At 47.8% G+C, this 21,748-nt stretch overlaps 8 protein-coding genes and 1 pseudogene across 9 annotated transcripts; 5 read left to right on the forward strand and 4 right to left on the reverse strand.

Annotated features, from left to right (window-relative positions):
* Nucleotides 1-162: 162 nt before the first annotated feature.
* On the reverse strand, nucleotides 163-2,482 carry CNL05070 (Aldehyde dehydrogenase (ALDDH), putative). The gene is made up of 10 exons (XM_568049.2): nucleotides 2,185-2,482; nucleotides 1,952-2,136; nucleotides 1,841-1,901; nucleotides 1,759-1,791; nucleotides 1,547-1,708; nucleotides 1,092-1,500; nucleotides 932-1,042; nucleotides 710-880; nucleotides 360-658; nucleotides 163-297 (listed from the first exon to the last, which is right to left on the reverse strand). Exons 1-10 carry the CDS (start codon nucleotides 2,310-2,312, stop codon nucleotides 282-284), a joined length of 1,575 nt encoding a protein of 524 aa, XP_568049.1. The 5' UTR covers nucleotides 2,313-2,482; the 3' UTR covers nucleotides 163-281.
* A 206-nt stretch (nucleotides 2,483-2,688) lies between these two features.
* Nucleotides 2,689-5,676, forward strand: CNL05080 (conserved hypothetical protein). Its single transcript, XM_568224.2, has 9 exons — nucleotides 2,689-2,889; nucleotides 2,947-2,957; nucleotides 3,009-3,119; nucleotides 3,182-3,452; nucleotides 3,503-3,859; nucleotides 3,913-4,404; nucleotides 4,455-4,680; nucleotides 4,731-4,865; nucleotides 4,917-5,676. Exons 1-9 carry the CDS (start codon nucleotides 2,830-2,832, stop codon nucleotides 5,510-5,512), a joined length of 2,259 nt encoding a protein of 752 aa, XP_568224.1. The 5' UTR covers nucleotides 2,689-2,829; the 3' UTR covers nucleotides 5,513-5,676.
* Nucleotides 5,677-5,915: 239 nt separating this feature from the next.
* CNL05090 (expressed protein) lies at nucleotides 5,916-8,813 on the forward strand. The gene is made up of 18 exons (XM_024658175.1): nucleotides 5,916-5,983; nucleotides 6,035-6,050; nucleotides 6,118-6,154; nucleotides 6,215-6,287; nucleotides 6,357-6,429; nucleotides 6,485-6,730; nucleotides 6,789-6,912; nucleotides 6,950-7,141; nucleotides 7,191-7,219; nucleotides 7,272-7,415; nucleotides 7,471-7,585; nucleotides 7,635-7,717; nucleotides 7,756-8,050; nucleotides 8,102-8,224; nucleotides 8,269-8,300; nucleotides 8,357-8,427; nucleotides 8,475-8,550; nucleotides 8,611-8,813. Exons 1-18 carry the CDS (start codon nucleotides 5,947-5,949, stop codon nucleotides 8,771-8,773), a joined length of 1,929 nt encoding a protein of 642 aa, XP_024513909.1. The 5' UTR covers nucleotides 5,916-5,946; the 3' UTR covers nucleotides 8,774-8,813.
* On the reverse strand, nucleotides 8,759-10,831 carry CNL05100 (conserved hypothetical protein). The gene is made up of 11 exons (XM_024658176.1): nucleotides 10,688-10,831; nucleotides 10,521-10,629; nucleotides 10,439-10,467; nucleotides 10,314-10,385; nucleotides 10,242-10,255; nucleotides 10,090-10,181; nucleotides 9,955-10,017; nucleotides 9,877-9,894; nucleotides 9,645-9,814; nucleotides 9,135-9,583; nucleotides 8,759-9,079 (listed from the first exon to the last, which is right to left on the reverse strand). The coding sequence occupies exons 1-11, from the start codon at nucleotides 10,695-10,697 to the stop codon at nucleotides 8,996-8,998; spliced, it is 1,110 nt and encodes a 369-aa protein (XP_024513911.1). The 5' UTR covers nucleotides 10,698-10,831; the 3' UTR covers nucleotides 8,759-8,995.
* Nucleotides 10,832-11,674: 843 nt separating this feature from the next.
* Nucleotides 11,675-13,836, forward strand: CNL05105 (annotated as a pseudogene).
* Nucleotides 13,833-14,723, reverse strand: CNL05110 (expressed protein). Its single transcript, XM_568050.2, has 2 exons — nucleotides 14,453-14,723; nucleotides 13,833-14,392 (listed from the first exon to the last, which is right to left on the reverse strand). Exons 1-2 carry the CDS (start codon nucleotides 14,707-14,709, stop codon nucleotides 13,909-13,911), a joined length of 741 nt encoding a protein of 246 aa, XP_568050.1. The 5' UTR covers nucleotides 14,710-14,723; the 3' UTR covers nucleotides 13,833-13,908.
* Nucleotides 14,724-14,880: 157 nt separating this feature from the next.
* CNL05120 (30s ribosomal protein s13, putative) lies at nucleotides 14,881-15,711 on the forward strand. The gene is made up of 4 exons (XM_568051.2): nucleotides 14,881-14,942; nucleotides 14,981-15,345; nucleotides 15,396-15,491; nucleotides 15,595-15,711. Exons 1-4 carry the CDS (start codon nucleotides 14,898-14,900, stop codon nucleotides 15,671-15,673), a joined length of 585 nt encoding a protein of 194 aa, XP_568051.1. The 5' UTR covers nucleotides 14,881-14,897; the 3' UTR covers nucleotides 15,674-15,711.
* Nucleotides 15,712-16,160: 449 nt separating this feature from the next.
* On the forward strand, nucleotides 16,161-18,136 carry CNL05130 (expressed protein). Its single transcript, XM_568052.2, has 3 exons — nucleotides 16,161-17,241; nucleotides 17,317-17,553; nucleotides 17,610-18,136. Exons 1-3 carry the CDS (start codon nucleotides 16,223-16,225, stop codon nucleotides 17,632-17,634), a joined length of 1,281 nt encoding a protein of 426 aa, XP_568052.1. The 5' UTR covers nucleotides 16,161-16,222; the 3' UTR covers nucleotides 17,635-18,136.
* Nucleotides 18,127-21,658, reverse strand: CNL05140 (conserved hypothetical protein). 2 transcript variants are annotated; one of them, XM_568053.1, is made up of 6 exons: nucleotides 21,495-21,658; nucleotides 20,176-20,448; nucleotides 19,991-20,125; nucleotides 19,390-19,942; nucleotides 19,247-19,341; nucleotides 18,127-19,199 (listed from the first exon to the last, which is right to left on the reverse strand). In XM_568053.1, exons 1-6 carry the CDS (start codon nucleotides 21,627-21,629, stop codon nucleotides 18,276-18,278), a joined length of 2,115 nt encoding a protein of 704 aa, XP_568053.1. In that variant the 5' UTR covers nucleotides 21,630-21,658; the 3' UTR covers nucleotides 18,127-18,275. The 2 variants fall into 2 exon arrangements, with proteins under 2 accessions (XP_568053.1, XP_568054.1); XM_568054.1 differs by lacking the exon at nucleotides 21,495-21,658 and having other exon boundaries at nucleotides 20,176-21,174.
* Between the last annotated feature and the right edge of the window lie 90 nt (nucleotides 21,659-21,748).

The raw sequence follows: 21,748 nt of genomic DNA on the forward strand, positions 1-21,748 counted from the left end.
ACGCAACCGCATGGCGGATCCAATTTGCAACGCGCTCACGATACGGGCAAGACAGTCCATTGTTGCTTCGCTTAGACTTCAAAATGGGGGACGTGAAAGGAGCTCATAGGAAAAAGTGAGTGATCTGATAAGTTATATGTTCTGAGATATATCATCATTGTCATATATCCCTTTAACATGCAATCACGCAACAGTAACTGTACTGTACATAAAATATGAGAACCCAAAGCTTCTTCCAGTTTATTTTCTTTTTGCTATCCCTCCTTTCTCAGACGATGTGGTTACACTGGCCAAGGACTGCGTAAGGAACCACCCGATCAATCAGTACCAAGTTGCACAGTGACAAGAGATTGACTCACGAAGTCTGGGTCAAGTTATTGTGGACCGCCTTGATCTGCATATACGCCTCTAACCCATAGGTTCCGAGCTCTCGACCGATACCGCTCTGCTTGAAGCCACCGAAAGGCACTCCGGGGTGCAGCAAAGCGTATTGGTTGATCCAGACGGTTCCAGCGTCTAACGCGGCTGAGACTCGAGTGGCTTGACGGGTATCATTGGTGAAGACTGCAGCCGCGAGGCCATAAGAAGTGTCGTTCGCTACTTCAAGGACTTCTTCCTCGGTCTTGAAAGGAGCAGCGACAACCACAGGGCCGAAGATCTGAGATGATTGTTAATGTCTGTTCTTCTCTCTCAAGCTAATCCCACTTGCTTCTTCCTTCACTATTGTCATATCCGGAGTGGTATCGGCAAGGATAGTAGGCTCAATCCAATAACCATCATTAGATTCCGGCCATTTCTGACCACCTGTGACCACTCGAGCACCTTGCTCCTTTCCTGAGACGATGTAGTTCAAAACCTTATCACGTTGACCTTCGGAAATCTGAGACAAACCCGTCAGATCATCATCACGGGATTAAGTAATTAAACTCACCAGGGGGCCAAAAGAGGTCTTTTCATCATGGGGCTGACCAATGGCACAGGCCTCTGCACGCTTCTTCATAGCTGCAAGGAACTTGTCAAAGATGCCCTCTTGGACATATAGCTGTCCTCAGAATTAGCATAAGCGATCGCTGTGTACCGCTCTCACTTACTCTGCTACCAGCGCAGCAGTCTTGGCCAGAATTGAACCAAATAGCCAACGCAGCCCAGTCCGCCGCCTCCTCCACATCGGCTGAATCAAACACAATGACAGGTGACTTGCCGCCAAGCTCCAAAGTCACCTTTTTAAGGTTCGATTCGGCAGCTGCGATAGAGATCCTTCGGCCAGTAGAGACAGAACCTGTGAAAGCAACCTTATCGATATCCATGTGGCGGGAAATGGCATCACCTGCAGTTGCGCCGTGGCCAGGAACAGTGTTGATGACACCAGCTGGAATGCCGGCTTCCTTGACCAGGTCACATAGTGCCAGAGCGGAAAGGGGGGTAAGTTCAGAAGGCTTCATGACGACAGTACAGCCGGCTGCAAGGGCGGGCGCAATCTTCCAGGCCCACATCATGATACTTCCAGGCGTCAGAAACATCACGATTTTCCGTAGAGAGAACTCACGGGTAATTCCATGGGATGATCTGGCCACAGACACCGATAGGCTGGTGGAGCGTGTAAACAAATTTCTCCTTACCAAATGAAGAAACGGTTTGACCGTGGATCTTATCGGCAAGACCAGCATAGTACCGGATACAGGCGACAGAGTCGGCGACATCAGCTTCACTAACAAAGCTTATCAGTTTGTGGACTCGTTTTACTGGAAAAAAACCAACCGGGCAATCCTGATACCCTTTCCAGAGTTGATACTGCATAAACTGTTAAGCAAACCTCCATGGCGTTGTGCAAAAGACGTACCTTTCGAGGGCAGCAAGCTTATCACTGTCCCTCTCCATCAGATCAGCCAGTTTATTTAGCACTATGAAGAGGGTCAGTAAGACTTTGTTTTCAGATCAATCACGAGCTTACAAACTCCTCGTTCAGCGGCGAGGACATTGTTTCCCCAAGTGGTCTTGAAGGCTTTCCGGGCGGCGATGACGGCCTTGTCTATATCCTCCTTCTTGGCATGTGCAAAGTCCAAGAGCTTCTGGCCAGTCGCCGGGTTTACAGTGGAGAAGGTTTCCCTGCTAGTCGACTCTACCCATTCATTGTTGCTAAACAAAGATCTCAACAGCTGACAACACATATCAGGACCTACTTACATGAACAATCCTACAGGAACTTCGACTTCGCCGAGAGAGGGGACATTGAGCTTCGCATGGGTGGGCATGATATGTTTGGATCTTATACCTAATGGGAGAAGGTGTCTAAGGGTAATTGTTCGTCTCATGTAGATGGGAAACGGATGTTTGGACTCTACATGAATATATATATTCACGATCACGCCTAGGTCCACGCACAGAAAAGCCAGAGTCCAGTAGTCGGCGCACACTACCCGGCGTAGGCCGGGATAAGCGAAAGTAGTCGGGCGTTTATGCCTTGAAAGCACGTAGGTTAAGCGCCGGGTTATCTTATGTAAAAAGGGGATGCAGGTGGTTTACGTACGATGAAGAGGTTGCATATTTGGTTCCGTTGTGGCAAAAGGTCGGAAGATCCGGATAATCATGGATGGCGGGTGATCTTCTTCTGATTGGCCCGATAAGGATCGCGGTTATCACAGACTCTATTCGATTCAAAGAACGCTAATTTGCTTTTCACGTCCCTCAGAATCTACAACGCCCGATGACAGTGGCATTCGGGAGGAATTTTCTTCTTCTTCAACTCTAACTGTTAAAACTGTTTACCCAACCTTTGGGGAACATCTGTTTTTTACAATCTAAGTGCTGTGCTTTTCTCCTTGGTGACAAATGGCCGAAGGCGACGCGTCCCAAAATACCTCGAGGAAGAGGTCATCTCGGGCTTGCGATGTACGTGCCACCTGTTGTCTTCACCAAATCAGCCACACGTACTAATACCTCGACCAGTCATGTAAAATGTCAGTTCTGTGTTTGGCGGAAGCAATGGATGAATTAACCCGAACTTACAGTCGGCGGTCGAAATGCGAAGATATAAAAGAGATATCAGGCGTAGGACCGACATGTAAGGCCTGCCGGGAAGAGAACCAAGAGTGTCTATATACGCTACCTGTGCGAAAGAGGTAAGATTGAAGTTTCGTCTCAGTAGTATGTGGACGGGTCGGTGCTTACTCATCTCATATAGAGGGCCTGCTCGAGGTTTCAAGAATCACATAAATCAAAGCTCCCAGAATGTCGAAGGCTCTCAACAAAGCCAAGCTCAACATTCAGGTTTCTCTGGATCATCAGTTTACTATGGACAAGATCAGGCTATACGGAGAAACAGTGGAAGTCATTCGCCAGTTGCAGACTCTTCTAATCGGCCTCACATACTCTTGCGGCAAGTAGAGCCATTCTTTGGTATTCCAACGAATATGGTCGATCGGCTTTTGGCTGTCTATTTCACACATGTTCACGTGAGTGCATATGTATCTGGACTATTTAACCACTATCTGACGCGTATCAGAATGTCTGGCCATTGATTTGTAAACCTGTATTCAACCCACATCACACCTCCGCCCATCTCCTCCTTTCTATGCTGGCCGTAGCTGTCTGCGTCGCACCTGAAGGTGCTGCCGACGGCTTTAATTCTGAAACTCTATTTGTTATGGCAGAACGAGCCTTGCTTCAAAGGCGGATGGAGATCAGGGTCGACATCATTCAGAGTTTCGTGCTGATGAGTCTGAGACAAACGGGATGCGGAGATAAGAAAAGCGCAGCCGTGTATGCAAATAGAGCGTCGACTATGGCGTTCATTATGGGGTTGCATTTGGATCCGGGAACGCCACCTGCCGGATCAGGCCATGCGAAGACTGCGCTGACAGTGAGCGTTATCTTCCTTACGAGGTATCCGTTGCTTACCATGAAATATCGCAGTATGAACATGATACGAGGGCAAGGGTGTACTGGAACTGTTATGTTCTCGACAAAGTCATAGCTGAAGAAACGGGCCGGCCATTCATTCTACCATACCGACGCTCTTCTATACCCTTTCCGAGCATTAACGAAGTCGATGAGCTCGAAGCGTGGCCACCTTTGCCCATGTCTTCAGCACCTCTACCCCAATCGGTTCGACATGTCAATCCTAAGCGAGGCTATGTGATGAGCTGTTTTGTTTGGACATGCCGAATGGCTATGCTCGTTGAGGAGATACTGGACTTAGAGATGGAAGGTCCGAATCTTCAAGGAAGCTCGGAATGGTGGGACAGGCAATTTTCAGAAGAGGCAGGCCAGAGGAGGCATTTAGGACAAGAAAGAGAGAGAATCGCGAGACAACTGACCCTGTGGAAACAATCTTTACCGTCATGGCTCGATGTGGACACAAAGAGTGAAGCTTCTCCTTTACCTCATCATGTGGTGGGGGTTACAGTGAGTCACACAAACATGATACCTGAAAGTCGCTCATTTTGGGCTTGTAGTGGTACCATACCTCGCGCATTCTTCTTTACTCTCGCTTCCTCAGAAGACATCCCGTCGCTTCTTCTCCGACTACTGGTGAAGACGACACCAGAGCTTTCCATGCCATATGCTCAGATGCAGCCCAGGCTGTTGTGGACCTTCTGAGTATGTTGGATAAGCATCGTTTGTTGCAGCATGTCAGCTCCGATATCATTCATTTACTGAGTTTGACAACTCTATTTGAAGGTCCATTCTCTTCTTGTATGCTCCATGTGCATCGCGCTGACTTTATATAGCCTATGACTCTGTTTCAAGTGACCCGGCTTTGGCCAACCGAGCCAAGATCAACTTCTCACAGTGCTGCCTATGGCTACGGGAATTTTCCTCTTCTTGGGCTTCTGCCTCTGCCCACCGAGTATTCTTTGAAGGTCGTGAGTTGCCAATTAGTAAACCGCTGCAAATTAGCTCATCATATTCGTAAGTCATTCGAGGCGGTCTACACCTGTCATCGCCAGAAGACGACCAACGCGGTACAAAAGATCAAAATGCAGGCCAAATAGAGCCTCCGCCCTCCATCGAGGACGGCTTGCGCGCTGTGCGACAGCAATTTACTTCCAATGGCCCCCAGCAAGCCTATGCCATTCCCACGTTGATGGAAAACCCTACAGATCTAGCGCCCGTTAATCTTTTCCAGCTTCCACAGTACTACTGGAATCACTTGTCGGTCAATGAGTCTGATGCCAACCAATTTCCAGATCACCCTACACCTGAACGGAACTCGACCAATCTGCAGTTTGTGCAGAGTTCCGAACCCAGTCATCTTCCTGCAACATCTCCAATAACACAGCTTAACCACCTTCCTTCAGACCCAGCTGCTTCGGTATCTGCTAATAAAAACATGAGGGCGAGATGGGACTCACGGTTGTCAGGAGAGACCAGGCCAACTGACATAGAAAGTCTGAAAGATGACCATGTAGAAGGTGAACATTTTGTCAACCCCATGAGTGGGGTGGACCAAAATGCCATCTATTCGGCCTTGATGACTTACATGGTGGATGCTATAAAAGGCGGATCATAGCGTATACTGTATCCGGTTTGTCAGTTGTATTGTTGGAATCATGTAGCCTTTTATCTTTTTGCAATCTTGCGATGAGCAATTTCGGCTATTGTATTATCTGTTAATTCTTTGTCTAGCGTCCTGTCATTCTCTTTAATTGATGCACCACGCACGCATGCATGACATATTGCGGAGACGTACAGCCGTCGAGCATCCGTTCGCGGCTGTGTACATGCAATACGTACAGTCAGTGGAGCGAGCGAGGCTCTACGTTGATGGCTACGGAGCTTCGGCATGCACGCTTCGGCTTCTATTTGTTAGGGGGTCGATGGCCGATATCTCGGCGATGTGTCGGTCAGCGACGGGCAACAAAGCGCTGGCTATTATATTTTGTTGGCAGAAAGCACTTCTGCCAATGCATACAGTCATCTCCCTTATTCACTACCGACATCATTATGAGAAGCAACCATGCCCAGTACCGTTTCGACAAGCGTAAGTAGCTTTCCGAAGATGACCCTACCAGATATTAATTCTTTGAGATAGGTCCACCTTTAACGAAGTACATCGCCAAACAAAGCAGTCACTTTTTGCATAGCTTATGTCCCATGCTGATTCACAGTCCGTAGAGGCTCTGCATGTAGTGAGTGTAAGGCCAGAAAGGTGGTGAGTCTTATCATCCATCAATGGGCTCCGACTTTGAATAGTAATCGTACGAGTATGTAGAGATGCCCGGCAGAGAAGCCTGCCTGTTCAAATTGTGTGCGACACAGTAAGACTTGTCATTACCCTCCTTCCCGTGAGTAAACTTTGGGGTTCTCCAATTGTTGCTATTTATGAGTGATACATGTCGATCTATGTTCTTCAGGCTCCAACATTGGACGGACAGTGGATGGAGATCGCAGTACACAATCCCTCCGAGCCCTTGACCCTCCAAGAGCGTATGTTACGTTGTTATTCCTTCATTGCCCTTTGGCTGAACTTGCATTCCTATAGAGTGACACATCCTTACTCTCCCAGACAGCGAGCTTCTCAATCTCAGACTCCTGGCCCGGACCCACCTAGGCAAGAACTGCATCAGACTACGTCTAATTTGGCCTTCTTTCATCAACCTTCCTTAGGAGAGAGGAATCAACCAATGCCTTCACATTTGGACGAAGTTGATCTCTCATGGTTGTTATCAATCCCTGACCCCCGTGCCACAGATGTACCAGATATGGATGCTACAGCTCAAGAGCATTGGTATGTATGTTTCACTACATACGAAGTGCTTTCCGTGATCTCTGATTCGAGGCTGTAGTTTGTGGCTGTACTTTTCAAACCAAGTATCTTCTGGCATGGAGATGAATATAGCCCGCTTTTATGAACGGCTGATCTCTTCTGACCCTTTAGACAGACCTCATCCTGCCCTGCTGAATGCTATGGTAAGGGCACACATCAAGACTAGCTGCTGACATTCAGTTTTTGAGTGTTTGCCAGGCTTCGCCGTTAGAACACATAAGAGCCAGGGAAGAGAGTTTCTTCGAGAAAGGTGATTTTGCCTTGAAAGAGGCAATAAAGGATTCAGCTTCGTTGCCAGGAAATATGTTGGATTTGATGAGAGCTGCGGCTCTAATGGCAGAATGGCTGTGGGGACAAAGTCGAAAAGCAGAGGTGACTCTGGGCCCAAACTATCTGCGTTAATTGTCACTGACGGTTCCAGGCTGTACTGATGACAAGTACCGCATGTCGGTTAGTGAGAGCGCATGAGAATCGAGGCAGTTTCTCACTGAGAATCAATTAGGATCGTCCTCTCTGCCGGCTTTGAGCACATCTCGTCTTCCACCGATCTTGGAGGTCCTCGCCGAGAATTACTCCTTCGCACTCGAAACCCAATATGCCTCCCAGCCAGGGATTACATTGAGATAGCGGACCGTATCTATGCATTGTGGGTGGATTTCGCTTGCAAAGAGACTATTGTTTCTCATTCAGAGTGTTGCCAGCTGGGACGTGATTATGCTGGACTTAGCGGCCTCAATCGCATTTGGGCTTCCTGCCAATATTGACTTGGCACAGATCCGCACGCCACTACCCAGGCCATGGCCAGAATATGGACCTGTAAGTTTCTTGTAATGATTTGCAGAACGCGGCTGATTCGATTGCCAAGGATCCACCGTCGCCGGACGTGTATGTCTCGGACCTATTTAAGGCGACCATTGCACAAGAAGACCATTATTCTCGAGCTCATTTGTGAGTTTTTCAGTATCAAGCTTCTCTGACGGATGCAGTGTATATATCATCCAAGCCACAATTCTTCTTTATTACTCCACTTTCCAAAATATCTCTTCTCGCTATCCGTCGTCCTGGCACGAACATCACCTGCCTCCACTCCCTCCACGACGCTTCACCTCCCACTTTGCATCATCTCCAACACCATCTTCTTTAACAACAGCCAACTCTTCATCCTCGACCTTTGATTTGAATTCCGTTGTAGAACGCTTCGCATCCTCACTACCGAAGGAACTGAAGTCTTTCGAACCTGCAACCTCTGACCCATTGAAAGCCGCCACAGTCTTTATGATGGTGCGTATGGTGTCCCGAATAAGAGTGAACTGATCGGTCTATTATGTGTAGCAAACTATTCTGAGCGCAACGAGAATGTACTTGGCTGACACTAACGATTATGAATCACCCAATGATGCTGCTTTATATCAGGCTCGAAGGATAGTGGATTTGATGAGGATTACAAATGCCAACGTACGTATCGTCGCTCTGGACAAGGAGCTCACTGCTGGTGTCAGGGTGCTCTCCCTCCCAGTTTATCTCTTTTCATGTGAGTGGCACTTATTTTCATGTATGAATACTTAGATGACTTTTATTGTAAACCAGTCTTTGGACTTTGGCTTGTAAAATCCTTATACGGGAAGTCAAACGCCTCACTCAACTGGGGGAAAACATAGGTAGGTTTACTTCCAGACAAGCAACATGCAATACTTATCTGCTTTAGCCACGATTCCTCTTGACGCCGATATCGATCAACTTTTTCAAACGTTCTCTGTTGCTGCCCAAAAAGCACCCCTTGTGTCTGTAGACCGTTTGCGAAAGTTAATGTGTTTCGATCTTTAGCTGACTGCTTTGGTTAGTGCATCGGTATTTCAAGTGCTTCAAATGATTCGTGCCACGCCAGTGAGCGGATTCGAACAATTTTCACCAGGAGAAGAGGAATCTCCCACGTCCAGATCCGAATCTACACATGTACAAGCATCAGGAGAGGAGTCTCAAGTACCTTCGGAAGGCAATATCTAGATCCTATTTACTAGATGTCTTAATGAGTTCTTATTTGACCAGGATTGCTGTGAATAAGTTCCCAGAGAAGCTTGAGGTTTTCGTCATTGATGCCCATGCTTGGCGATCTTGAAACAAATTGACGGATATGAGGATGATGTCGTCTAGCTTAATGCGTCTAAATCCATCCTAATTTCATCAAACCTGTGACCAGTTTTTAATCCTGCGCAAACTATCCCAGCACTATACAACAGGGCGGCTTAATCCTAAGGTCCTAGCCAAAATCCACCCAGGGTGTATTAAAGCGTACACAATAAGAAGAGCAAGCTCAAGAAGCCCATCAGCCGCAATCTTTCCCTTTTCGCTAATTCCATCTACTCACCATGAACGCAGAATCCAAAACTAAGAAAAGTGTTTGGTCCCCATAAGCACCAGGGTGATTAGGCTGAAAGTTGAGCATCTCAATGCAACGGTAGACAGATCTGCGGGTGAAAAACAAATGTAAGAGCGTCTCGAGAGCAAATTGGCAAAGTACGTACCGGACGACGATGAGGACTGTAGCCACTATCAAGGTGCAGAGGACCAAATTGACAAATTTCCTATCTTCACCTTCTTGTTCACCCTCATTCGAAGCTGTAAACCCCGCCTCTGTCTTATTCGCATCGTCCATTCGGTGGCTCGAGTCGACACTTTGGCGCTTGCGTTTACTGCAGCAACAACAGCAGATCTTGGCCCATGCAAGTAAGTCGTACTGCCGAGATGCTTTCTTGGATCTGGCATGGCGATAGATAAATTCGCTGAGCATGAAGATATAAGCCAAAGTGACAGCAACTATAGTCATCATCAGTACGCTGCTCAAAGGCCCGCGCAGTGCAAAGGAAAAGGTCCTTACGCTGAGCGAGCACACCAGCGGCCATCACATACAACCCGTTTTGCATGCCAGAGTCGGTATCGGCGGTTCCAACCAGGCCGCCTCCTGCACATTGAACCAACAGACAAAAGAAGTCCGTGATCGTAAACATGACGGAGAAAGACGAGGGTGTGATGGAAGAGTAATTGGACCTGCAGAGTATCGGGCAAAAGTGGTTAGGGCACAATCATACTTATAGGTTTAAGATTCTTACCCAGTTCTGCGTACCACTCTGGTTATTCTCCATCATCAGCCCTCCAAGGCTCCAAGCACACAGAAAGAAAGCACATACCTTCCGAGAATGATATAGTTGGCTGCCGAAAAGAATGTGGGGCCGATAATCAAGCAGACAATCCTGTAAAAAGGGTAGGAGCTTGAATTAGCAAGGACTGGAGTTTTGAGGGACCAAGTGACCCCCAGAACTTACTGCATTATAAACCCATTGCTATCAGTAGTCCACTGCCCTCCGTTTGAGGGATCCCATTGGATACTACTTGCGCTCATATACCTTCCTGCCCACTAACATCTCTCTGCTCAGTAATTTTACTCCTATGTGTGAAGCAGTCCCGGGAAACGTACCCCTAAGACTTCCACTACATAAAAATTGTTATTAGCTCTTTTGTAGGTGGAGTGATAAGGAGAAAAGCTTACAAACAGCACCGCAGAGAATAGTATAAATGGCCCACCATATGCGTCGGTAAAAAGTCAAGACCACCAGAATTGCTTCAGACAAGTGGGTTACCTTATGATCTTCTATAGGTGGAAACTCAATTTACCTGTTATTATCGTAAAAAGCGGAAGATAACTGAAATAGATGTCAGTACTTACGTATTGGCTACAGATGCATAGAAGACGTACGTTTCTGAAGCAGCAAGGCTGGGCTTGTACATGTAACCCTGCCATACAACCTTCCCAGTGACAGTATTAACAGATCCGACGTCATAATTACACCAGCCTGGTGTTATACCTATACAGTGTATGGTGAGCTTCGAAGCCATGTCATAAATTCAGTTAGGCTGTCGTACAGTCGAGCATATTGTGGAAAATAGTGGCAGATTTGTTGCTGGGGGCCGGGAACGGTGGGGATTGCAGGATGAAAGTAATGTATATATGTCCGGCCGTCCTCGGCGAGGGGAGATCGACAATGCACAGTACGGCCTCATTTGTTGGTCGCTCATAAAAGAAGCCGAGACATTCCAAGAGGAGACCATAATAACGCTGGACAATCGCCGAGAGGAGACCGAGCAAGACCGAGATCAGGTGACTTCATGCCGAGCAGCGAACACTTCTCGAGTTCGGCGGAGGATGGATCATGATTCCTATAGCGACAATAATGCCCATGGGTTTCAACCGAAAAGACGCCTTCTTCTTTCACCTTATTCCGCTACGTTTCAAGATAGCAACTCAACCATGGAACATTGCATTGTAAATATATGCTTAAATATCGCAAGGAGCAGCAGCTGCTGCTTTCAGCAACAACGAGCGAGGTTTGATAAGGCCGGAAATAGAGGGCTCAGGGCTAATGGGATAAAAGACGATCATTCATCGTAGCTCGGAGTGAGCCATCTTAGCGAGGAAAGGGATGGAGACTATCCATATTTTGGGGCTGCTTCCTCGTCGGTATGAAATGATGATCTTTGCTTATGACAGTATTCTCTATTACTAGGACCCTTACACCGAATTTGACTATTAGTTAATTAATCTTCTCTCCACTACTACACGAAGGAGTAATAGCTTTGAAAAGTTCAGATCAGGTAACTTCATCAATACGTAATGTGGATGTCACTTGAGGTGAATGGCCATGGGCAGAAGAACATAGCAAAGATGGGTAAGTGTGACAACAAGGGCGCTAAGAAAGGTTACCTCTAAGCGCCGAGAATCTCAATTGCGCCTTGCTTGCCATCCGTCCTTTCCGCGCGGCCTCATTAAACGCCCGGGAGGATTACTTTCTCCAAGGCTGTTCGTTAGCTCTACACTTTCCAGCTTTCGCTTAGTATTTCCTATGCAACAGACACTTATCACAAGTCAACTCATCGTTAGTCAGCGGATCAATACATTGTCAGGCGCTTGAGAGATCAAATGGTGGAGAGCTTGCGGCTATATATCCTTTCAGCTGTGAAAGAGTGAAGGGGCTGCGGCTTCTAATAACTTGGACAAGAATAACAAAGCATGGGCGAAGATTATTTGGACGTTCCCGGAACAGCAAGGATATACCAATGGGGCGGCGAGGAGGACAGCACACCTCTTCGGGGATAATGCTCATCCCTACTCCCAGTAAAGATCCAAACGATTCATTCAATTGGGTCAAAGGCAAAAAGTACTTGATGCTCGCTTGTGTTTCTCTGTAATTTGATAAATGCACTGGTGACAACATAATTATAGCTAATCAACAACCTTAGGTATATTATATCAGCCTCTATCCTATCTTCAGACCTCTATTCCGTCTTTGATCCCCTTTCCCCTTCCACCGGTCTTTCCCTTGATCAACTCCATGTCGGTACCGGATACCTCTATCTTTTCGTCGGTATCTCGACACTCATATCCCAGCCATGCTCCATTGCATTTGGAAAGAAACCAGCTTACCTAGTATCTGCATTTGGGGCAGCTTCGTCAACCTTTGGACCGCGTTCGCTAGAGGAAACGGCCAATGATGAGCCAGTAGAGTGCTATTGGGCTTTTTCATTTCACCGTCATTCACCTTGGTTGAGGTATCGATGGCAGATGTTGTAAGTCCAAGCCTGGCCGAGATAGGGCTGATCTTTAGTTTTTCCTGCATGGAGGGTCCTATCCTAATATCGGGCTACATTTACGAGGGTATTGGTTGGAAAGTGATCATTGTACGTCAGTCTGTCTACCTTCTACCGTATGACTAGCCACTGATCTATCCAACAGTGGCTCTCGACCGGTTGGATGGCTATCGTTGGCTTTGTGCTCTTTCTTTTTCCTCGAAGAAACCTCTTTCCAACGTGAACGCCTTACGAATGTCCACGAAGAGACCAACAGATACGTAACCTCCATTGACCCACCCCCCCGACAAGGCTGCAATTTCGTTCCAGCTCTGCCTTCAGAGGAAAGTAGCAGCGTCGAAGACCGAGATAAAAAGGGATTATCGGCAATGATGACATCATATCATGTTAAGCTAACAATTACTACTAGTACACCTTATGCTTCAACCCCATGGCCTGGCCCCAAGTTCTGGAAATACGCAAAGGCCTCGCAAACATGCCGCGGGAATTCTCATGAGAGGTTTCGTTCAGCCACTCTTACTACCGAGACTACCTTTGATCTGGTGGAGCGGGTTGATGTTTGCAACCTATCAGATCTGTTTCAATCGCTAGTCAGGTAAAGGTCAAACCAGAACGGATGACATGCTGACGAAGATTAATAATCGCTGCTATTTCCAGTGGTATTTTGGCAGAACCCCCTTACAGCTTCTCGACAAGTCAAATTGGACTTAGTTTCTTGTCACCATTCATCTCTGCTATACCCGGGTACGTCTGCTCTGCCTTCACCGTTGCTAAACGATGACTGACTCGAAATGTAGCGCTGCGTTTAGAGGTTATTTCACGGATTCCTTTGTTGTGCTTCGTCAAGCAAAGAAAAATCGCGGTATTGCGAAAGCAGAGCACAAGTTGAAGCTATATATCATACCCACCATACTCACTCCTATTGGTTTGCTCATGATAGGTCTTGGTCCTTACTATGGTGCCCACTGGATTGTTTACATCTTGGGGTGTTTTATTGTCAATTTGGTGGGACCTCTGGCCGCGATATTGACTGATCTATGCATTCAACTGCTTCCATCCTATCAGACCGAAAGACGAACATGGTTTTCAGGCATGTGCTCAAGATGCGGCGCCGTACTTGCTTTCCACTATCTCATTAGCGATGTGTTCTACGTTTGGTTTTGTAGGTTTTTTTTCGAATCCGTAGGGGAGCACGTTACGGCTAATGTACTTTCAAGAATACGCAATTACACCATGGTGTTTCGGATGGGGTTTGAGAAATTTCGCCATCTCTTCCGCGATCATCATCACGGTGATCAACGCGACGGTTTTTGTAGTTGTCAAATGGGGAAGGAAGATGAGAAAAAGTCAAAAGCCTATTACAGAAAAGTTATCAATTGGTAAGAGAAGAGTTGTCAGTACACTGATTATACAGAATTGTCGATGCATGTATTCCTCTTTCTCGAAGACATTGTCGAAAGGAGAATAATGGTGTCAAATGCTGAATGCGAATACATGGGTTAAACAGTGGCGGTTCCTTGATCCCTGAATAGTTGCTCCCACCTGCCATACCTCTTCCACTCCTTCTGAGGCCTCTTGAGTTCCCTCCTCTTGTTCAGGTGTCCTCTCTCCTTCTCAGTCGTCACTCCAACCTTTCTGTCTTCCCATGCCCTGATCTCTTCCTCTGTTCTCCTCTCGGCTCCGCTCTCAACAGCTTGTCTTCTCTGATCCTTCTTCAATTGTTCCATAAAGTGCTTATGCTCAGATCCAACATCTTTTGGGTGAGCTCCAGAAAGGAGCCTTTGCCAATGCTCAGAGTAGGACCAAGACGTTGATTGGCTTTCAACGTCGGGAAGTTCTCTCAATGACCAAACGAATTGGCGTCTCGCCTGTCCACGCTTCGTTGATGTCGAAGGAGCAGATTCAGAATCTTCTAGAGGAACAGCGTGTTTGTAAATAAGATTCTGGGACTGGAGGGTAGGAAGAACGTGGTGCTTGAGGAAGCTGATTAGAAACGAATCAATTAACCGTGTTTCGGTATTTTAGGTACTCTGACCCACTCACTTGGTTGAGATGAAAGGGTGCCCTGGAGGAACAAGTTTGGGCTCTGGAATATGCTTCTTTTTGCCCTTGTGTTTCCTCTCATCAACTGGTTCTTCAATCTCAAACGCCTGCGGGGGAAGTTGGTCGGCATAAAGAGCGACACCTTGTTTGACAATGTCTTTTGTATGGAGGCCAGATTTCGCTGAGGAGAGGATCTGGTGGACAATCTTGTATGCTTGAGGAAGCGTATTGGTGGGGTTGGGTTTGGGGCCCGTCATCTTGTATAGTTTTATGGCTGGGATTTGTATGGACATGTGGAAATGTCAGAGGAGATAGAAATTAGGTATGACGGAAATACCCGGAGTCTGATCGTGTGGCACCGTTTTTCTGGCGCTCGCAACATCTACCATTTCCTGCATTTCCTACACAGAATCCCATATTCTGCATACCTAACAGTCTATACACAATGCACCTCCTCGGACACAACCTTCCAGATCACAAGCCCCTCAAGGTAGGTCACCATTTCCGTCGTTCCTACTGACTCGTCAGATCGCGCTTTTGACATTCTACGGCATCTCTCATGCTCTCTCTGCCCGGCTTCTCCCTCGTCTCGGTATTCACTCTGAAGCCACTGTCGCTCAATTGACAGAACCCCAAGTCACCGCTCTCTCCGCATATCTTTCATCACCATCCACCACCGCTAGACCGTCTGAACAGCAAATTGAGCTTGCTCCGCCCGGAGGAAAAGTCCTTAAGCCTGTTGGGCATCCAGCGATATTTGGAGAATTGAACAAAGGAAAGGGAAAAGGCCAGGAAGACCCGTTGGATGATTTGAAGATAGAGACAGAAAAGAGGAGGGCGATGCAGGCGGATATTGCGCATTTGAGAATGGTTGGAACATATAGAGGTCGGCGGTAGGTTACGCTTTTCTGACTTGTGGTGAAACAAGGCTAACGATCTATAGACACGCAGCTGGTTACCCCGTCCACGGTCAAAGAACTCAAACAAATGCAAAGTCAGCAAAGAAACACAACCGAGTGGAACGCCGAAACTTCGGGACGTGAGTTGACGTGCCTTTTCGTTTTGCCTGCCTGGCATGAACTTGAAAAGCACTGCATCGTATGCTCTTCCTTATCGCTGACGCTGTTGATCATCATCTGTAGACAAACATTTACTCGATTCACCCCTACAGATCTTCCCCAGCCCCCTACTGTCCTCTCTTTATTAGGCCGACGCCAATAGGCGTCAGATACAGCATCAACATGCATCATTTGTTCTCTGATATATCTTACTTCGCTTGTCTGACCTCATCCCGTCCCTCTTCTTTCTAAATTAGGCCACTTCAGGAGAGTGCAGACTGTACATCCTATTGGTAAGTTGTGTGTAGCCCTTTGCAAAGATATCGGTAGATATCGCGGCTCAGGATTGGTTTAGCGTCGCAGTACTTCAATCGGCGAATGTGCATTGTCATCCCAATTTAAAAGCTTGGGCCAATGCCAGTTTTGGATTCTTTTTCATCTTTGTACATGACTGCAGGTTCACACAATACTGCAATTGTAAATACGTAAGCTTTGGCAAAAATGGCTAATTAAATACAACTGTTGACATCACCACTTTCTTTATTCGATCACATAATTTGCTTAATTAACGCGTTCGGATCTTCACAGCTGTCACGTTGGAAACCATTCGTTCGCTCCAACGAATCACAAGTTACTCTTCGACTGTTTGTCGTCAATCTACTTTACATCAAATCTTCATCAATAAGTTCAGCAGCAACAGCAGCAGCACATCATGAGCTGCGCACACTGTCATCTTCATCGCCCCGCTCCTCTGATTGACATACAGACTTTAGAGCCCCTCCCCGCTGAAGTTCGCAACCGGATTTTCGTCCTTTATCTCGAAGATCCGGTCGACCGCCTGTGCGCTCCTCACCTCATTGACTTTCTTTTGATATCACGTCGAATGTACCAAGCGCATGCTTGGAGACTTTACGAGATCATCATGATCAATGACAAGAACTGCAAGACTTTTTTTAACGGGTTGTACGACTTGCGAGCAAGAACCAAGAAAAAGGAGGTAGTAGACGTGCTTCATAACTGGTCGCCAATACCATACCAAACAAGTGATTATAATTCAGAACGCAACATCCCAGTGACTCTTCCCCATATTATCCGCAAGTTTCGCCTGTTGCGACACTGTCGCTGTTTGGGCTTTGAAACCCATACAGCGTACTTGCAATTCGTCGATATCCTCGGCAAGCTATACAAATATGTAGACAAACACATCAAGGGTATACATGATCTACACGATTGGGCAGAATGCGACTTCTTTCCAGGGATGACCGAAGTTTCTTTTGGTCGTCAATTCATGGAGCAATATTTCGAGACTAAATCTACCGACCTGACAGAAAAAGCAGACTCTCTTAATTTCCGCCCTCGCACGCGACTTTGGGAGTCGATGCATGTGAAACACGTCTGCCTGTTTATGCCGGAATGGAGAGCCGATATTCCTATGTGGCCTAATTATGGATTCATAAGTGATCCATATCTTGCTTATCGTTTTCGTACGGCGGCGCTGTTGGAATACATCGGGTTTTTGGGCCCTGAAGGGGGCCCTGAAGGAAGCAGTTGTAACTTACACAACGCTCACATGGAGGTCCTGAAATCAGGTTGGGAGGCCGATGAAGTGACCTTTGACCTGGCGCCTGAGGAGTTGGAAGATCTTGAGGATCGGGGGGAATCTCACCTGGATGAGATACTAGAGTATTCTATCTTTTTGTTCAGTCAATACCTGGTAAATGAAAGAAAGGCGTAAGCGTTCTATCTTCATTGGATCTAAATTGTCCAGGATGACTGATAATGCAGACTTGCTAACTTGCTCCTTAGGTCGAGCGAACAGCAGCCATATCGTATCCGTTTTACCAATTACGGTACATGTTATCTTTCTTCTGATAAGCGCCTGCGTAAATTGAAACGCGATGAAGAAGGCATGGACTTGATGGACTATGCGAATGAAGAGCTTCAGTCCGTTTTGGACTCTTGTGATTTTTATGAGGGACAATCCGTCAAAGTGAAAGGTAATACCGGAGGTTGTAGGGTGTGCATACAGATCACGAAGAACAAGTACGTTCTCTGCAACAGAACAGTCTCCATTTCGCTAACCACACGTCATATACTAGACGCACTATTGCACTTAACGTGTAGCCTAATCCGAAGGTACACATTGGGCGAGAGAGCAGAGAAATATCATCGGCCATGGCGGAACATATTTAGGGTACCAAGATGGTCGTTTGGTCAAACCAGAATTTTTTTAGTCGCGACCTACCGTTGAAGATGAGTCGACTCATCTCCATATCGCACGCCAGTCTGAAAAAAAGAAGAAAACTCAAAAGCGTCTATCTCATCTTATCAGTACTATCAAAGACAGAGCTGACTCGGGAATGGTAGATCTCTTTTTACTTGAGACGATACTGCGGCATCAAGATGGTCGGGATTGCCTCAGGAAGAGTTGGTGGTGCAGATCAAATGTGTAGTGCTGAGAGGGTTACATCAGTCGTCAGGAAAGTTGCCCGCCTCGTACAAAATGTGATCCGAATGGATGCTTCCTATAATTTCGATGCCCGATTTTTCCTTTCTGTTTTACTTTTCAGGTATGTACACATACTTTTATTAGTAGCTGCAGACATGCAAAAAAATACTTCCATACGCTAGCAACCGTCCTAAAAGCACATAACCGTATATCATAAAGCTTCTCATTCAGCCATCTCTGTTGATCGGGGTCACATGGCTCCTAATCCCTAATTGGACTACGGCCTCGAATTGTCCATGGCTAAAAAATGCCCTGCTTATTTTCTCCCGGCGATAAACACACCCAAAATCACCACACCCAAAAAGCCGATCGCTGCTGGCAAGACCATATCCTTGGGGATGACACCGCCCACTAGCTCTTGGCCGTCGGCCCTGATCGTTTTGCCATGGTCCTTCCATTTTTGAGCGTGGACGTGCTCATTGCCGTACGTGGGTTCGACCGCAGGGTTCGCAGTAGGCTCAGCCATTTGCTTCTCTTCTTCCTCCACAACCTTGACTTCCTGCTCGACCTCCTTGAGCTTCTCCACCGCCTTTTCACCGCCCAAGTCCCGTGCGGCTTCTTCCCAGACCTTACCGCCGTCAACGAGAAGGACGATTCGGTCGGATTTTTGGCCGCGGGCGATGCGGACAGCATCGGCCACGTCGCTATCGGCAGTCATGGTTACGAGATCGCCTTCATCGTCGGTGTAATGAAGGGTAAAGTTGCTAGGGTCAGGGAGGTGGACGGCTTCGCCCTCCTTGGCGCCGGGAGCAGTGAAGAAAGGGTCAGTGAGGAGTTTGCCGGCGACAATGTCCCGCAAGAGTTCGTACGAATCGTGTCGGGCTTGGAATCTGTGTGTTCTGCCCGAGGGGGTACGGAACTTGAAGATATAAGTGCCGTCATCAATGGGCAAACCGGGGGCAGCGACAGAAGAAGTAGGCCCATGCTTGCCTCCGAGGTCGGAAATGTTGTCGTCAACAACAGAAGCAGAGTCGTTGGGCATGATCTCGGAGATGGGAGAGGTCATGCTGGAAAGACCGCGGCCATGGCCAAGGTGAGATCGGCTGGGAGTGTCAGGTCGTTCAGAAGCAGAAACGATAGAGGCAGTGTCATCATCACCACCAGCACCAGGAAGCCCTTCGAAGAATCTAGACCACATGGGTCCAGATTCGTTGGAGCGATCCTCGTTCATCGATTCAATCTATTCATGTCAGTTCGTACTTTATGAGCTTTCAATGTATAGCTCACCTGCTCAAGAGTGGCGTAAGTAAGCTTGAGAACGTCAACAATGCCAATCAATCGCCCGTCGGCCTCGACAACGGGCAAGTTGAGGTAGTGACCATCTGTACACAGTGTCAGCCTGAAACGTGGGATGCTAAAAGCTTACTTACTGTGCATCTTCTTCAACGCATCCTGCACGACCATGGTAGGAGGAGCAGTGTCAGGGTGAGGAGTCATGACCCTTACCACTGAACATCTTGACGCATCCAAACCGGCGGCGATAACCCTCAGAACGATATCCTTACTAGTGAAAATACCAGCAATCTTGGGAACCACGTTACCGCCGCTGACGCCGCTGACGGCAGAGGTACCAGCGTTGGCCTCCATGACACAGACAGCAGTAGTACGTCGCTCTTTCATGAGCCTGGCGGCTTCTCGGACAGTAGTTCGAGGCGTGACGGTAGGAGGTGCGGAGCGAGTGTCAATGACGGTGGTCAAGTCGGGAAGAGCCATTCGCTCTCGAAGAGTCTCTACGTAGGCAAGCATGGCAGCAGCCTGAGGGTTGTGATTCAAACCAGGACCAAGTTCGGACTGGACACCGGCCAAAGCGGCAGAGAGCTGGCTGGTAGCGGTAGAACCACGCTCGACTTTGGCAAGAGCTTCGTGAAAGACTTTGGTGATGTCGAGAAGACCGACCACGTCACCGTCCTCGTTGCAAACGGGCTATATGGACTGTAAGCACTGAATGACTGCAGAAGAAGAGTAACTTGCAAGATGCCTGAATCCACGGCTGACCATGAGCTGGAGAGCTTCGGTAGCGTTTGTAGTGTCACGGGTAACCATGGGGTTCTTGGTCATGATCTGAGCGACGCTAGTGCTCCTAGGGTCGAGACCTTCGGCGGTTACCTAATTATAGTCAGTTATTTTTTCCTTTTCAAGGCTAGAATAAAAAATACCCTAAAGGCAAGATCCTTTGCGGTAAAAATACCACTCAGACCTTCTTCTTCGTCAACGACCAAGACACAGTCGGCCCTCTTGGCCGCACAAAGCTGGCTGGCATCGGCAACGCTCATGCCCTCTGGCACAGTCAAGGCAGGGCTAGGCCTCAAACCGGCGACGGTACCCTTCTGGGGTCGCTTGCTGGAGCGCTTGCCCCCGTTGGATTGTTGGGTGGCATTGGACCCGGGCCGCTTTCGCGAGAGCTCTGATTCAATCTTCTTGCGAAGAGACTGTAGTTTGCCAGCAAAAGAAGAAGATTGAGATCGGGAAATGGTAGAGTGCGAGATGGCGGAATGATATCGCGGTCGAGTTTCGTCATCCGCGTTAGATGGTGTAGCAGTAGCAGTACCGTCAGTGACCGTGGAAGAATTGAGGGTGGAGGAAGGTTCGGAAGCGACATGCGAGCGGGTGGGTGCAGAAGGGGCAGGGAAGGGAACAGGTGGTCCCGCAGACGTTTTGTATGATTTCGTTGATTTTTTTGATTTACGATTTAGGGAGAAGGAGAAGGAATGAGGTAATTTGGAAGGTGAGTTGGTTGGTAATGTTGTTGTTGTCGCGGCGGATTGCGCAGCAGGTATGGGGTTGACCGCGTGAACGGCATTTTCGACAGCATGATTTGACGACGATGATGAAGAGTCGGAGGAGTGTAATGAGGCAGGTGGTGTGTCCAAAGGTTTTTGAGATGTCATGATGTGTTGTGGAGGGACGTCGCAGCCAGTAGTAGTAGTTGTGGATGAAGAGGGCATGAAAAAAGAGGGAGTTATCTCAGCTTGGTACTTCTACAGCGCAAGAGTATGATAAAGGGGAAGCGAGATTGACGTTCAGCAGAGGGCAAGCGATGGCACGGGTGCGGACGCCCACGGAGAAAGACAGGGTCGGAGCAAGTCGCCGATGGGGAAGAAGGATGATGTGGTATGACGAGAGTGGAGGTAGCGGCGAGACGGTGTATGTATGGCTAATGGTGTACGTAGAAAGGAAGAGATGGAAAAAAGAAAGAACGAAGAAAAAGAAGGAGGAATGATGAATGCGATGAAAAACAGGGCAAGAAAGGAAGAAGGGTTGTTTGTTATTTTGCGCCGTTTCCACCAGGGAAAAAAAACACACACATGCACACACCCTGCACTGTTGCCGCCCATGCACCATGGACAATGCACCGGCGTACGGCCACATTCCATGCAGGCAACATGCCATACTATGCCATGCTCGCACATGCTCATGCTTCCCGTTCCAGCCACGCAACCACCCAGCCACTCAAATCGATACAAACAAGACTCACCTCGTCCCTCTTGCTCTGCTTTCGCCTGGTGTCGGAGGCGGGGCTACTTGTGCTCATGCTATCTGTGCGGGTAGGCTGTGGGGAGTGTGGGAGAGTGTGATGGAATCCGCCGTGTGGTACTGGGATGCGGGACATGGAAAGAGAAGAGAAGAGAAGATATGTTTTGCGGTGGAGAATGCGTTATGGGCAGCGCATCGACGTCAGACGCGAAATCAAATCAAGACGCGTCCTTATGTGGTCGCACTCTTAATTTT

The sequence above is a fragment of the Cryptococcus neoformans genome, assembly GCF_000091045.1.
Source record: "Cryptococcus neoformans var. neoformans JEC21 chromosome 12 sequence".
NCBI lineage: Eukaryota > Fungi > Basidiomycota > Tremellomycetes > Tremellales > Cryptococcaceae > Cryptococcus > Cryptococcus deneoformans.

Bases quoted from the DNA above. Each gene is read 5' to 3' on its own strand.
- CNL05070 (XM_568049.2), bottom strand. From the start codon at position 2,312: ATGAGACGAACAATTACCCTTAGACACCTTCTCCCATTAGGTATAAGA. The intron at 1,902-1,951 runs GTAAGCTCGTGA...CCCTCTTCATAG, and splicing joins CGCCGCTGAACGAGGAGTTT to TGCTAAATAAACTGGCTGAT. The intron at 1,792-1,840 runs GTACGTCTTTTG...CAGTTTATGCAG, and splicing joins AAGCTTGCTGCCCTCGAAAG to TATCAACTCTGGAAAGGGTA.
- CNL05080 (XM_568224.2), top strand. From the start codon at position 2,830: ATGGCCGAAGGCGACGCGTCCCAAAATACCTCGAGGAAGAGGTCATCT. The intron at 3,453-3,502 runs GTGAGTGCATAT...GACGCGTATCAG, and splicing joins TCTATTTCACACATGTTCAC to AATGTCTGGCCATTGATTTG. The intron at 4,866-4,916 runs GTGAGTTGCCAA...CATATTCGTAAG, and splicing joins CCGAGTATTCTTTGAAGGTC to TCATTCGAGGCGGTCTACAC.
- CNL05090 (XM_024658175.1), top strand. From the start codon at position 5,947: ATGAGAAGCAACCATGCCCAGTACCGTTTCGACAAGC. The intron at 7,416-7,470 runs GTGGGTGGATTT...GAGTGTTGCCAG, and splicing joins GCGGACCGTATCTATGCATT to CTGGGACGTGATTATGCTGG. The intron at 8,551-8,610 runs GTCTGTAGACCG...TGCTTTGGTTAG, and splicing joins GCCCAAAAAGCACCCCTTGT to TGCATCGGTATTTCAAGTGC.
- CNL05100 (XM_024658176.1), bottom strand. The intron at 9,584-9,644 runs GTAAGGACCTTT...TGATGACTATAG, and splicing joins CGCTGGTGTGCTCGCTCAGC to TTGCTGTCACTTTGGCTTAT. The intron at 9,080-9,134 runs GTGAGTAGATGG...GGGCTTCTTGAG, and splicing joins TTTTGGATTCTGCGTTCATG to CTTGCTCTTCTTATTGTGTA.
- CNL05110 (XM_568050.2), bottom strand. From the start codon at position 14,709: ATGACGGGCCCCAAACCCAACCCCACCAATACGCTTCCTCAAGCATAC. The intron at 14,393-14,452 runs GTGAGTGGGTCA...GTTTCTAATCAG, and splicing joins CACCCTTTCATCTCAACCAA to CTTCCTCAAGCACCACGTTC.
- CNL05120 (XM_568051.2), top strand. From the start codon at position 14,898: ATGCACCTCCTCGGACACAACCTTCCAGATCACAAGCCCCTCAAG. The intron at 15,346-15,395 runs GTAGGTTACGCT...AACGATCTATAG, and splicing joins GGAACATATAGAGGTCGGCG to ACACGCAGCTGGTTACCCCG. The intron at 15,492-15,594 runs GTGAGTTGACGT...CATCATCTGTAG, and splicing joins GAACGCCGAAACTTCGGGAC to ACAAACATTTACTCGATTCA.
- CNL05130 (XM_568052.2), top strand. From the start codon at position 16,223: ATGAGCTGCGCACACTGTCATCTTCATCGCCCCGCTCCTCTGATTGAC. The intron at 17,242-17,316 runs GTAAGCGTTCTA...CTTGCTCCTTAG, and splicing joins CTGGTAAATGAAAGAAAGGC to GTCGAGCGAACAGCAGCCAT. The intron at 17,554-17,609 runs GTACGTTCTCTG...GTCATATACTAG, and splicing joins ATACAGATCACGAAGAACAA to ACGCACTATTGCACTTAACG.
- CNL05140 (XM_568054.1), bottom strand. From the start codon at position 20,964: ATGCCCTCTTCATCCACAACTACTACTACTGGCTGCGACGTCCCTCCA. The intron at 19,943-19,990 runs GCAAGTTACTCT...CAGTCCATATAG, and splicing joins GCCGTGGATTCAGGCATCTT to CCCGTTTGCAACGAGGACGG. The intron at 19,200-19,246 runs GTGAGCTATACA...TGACATGAATAG, and splicing joins CTTACGCCACTCTTGAGCAG to ATTGAATCGATGAACGAGGA.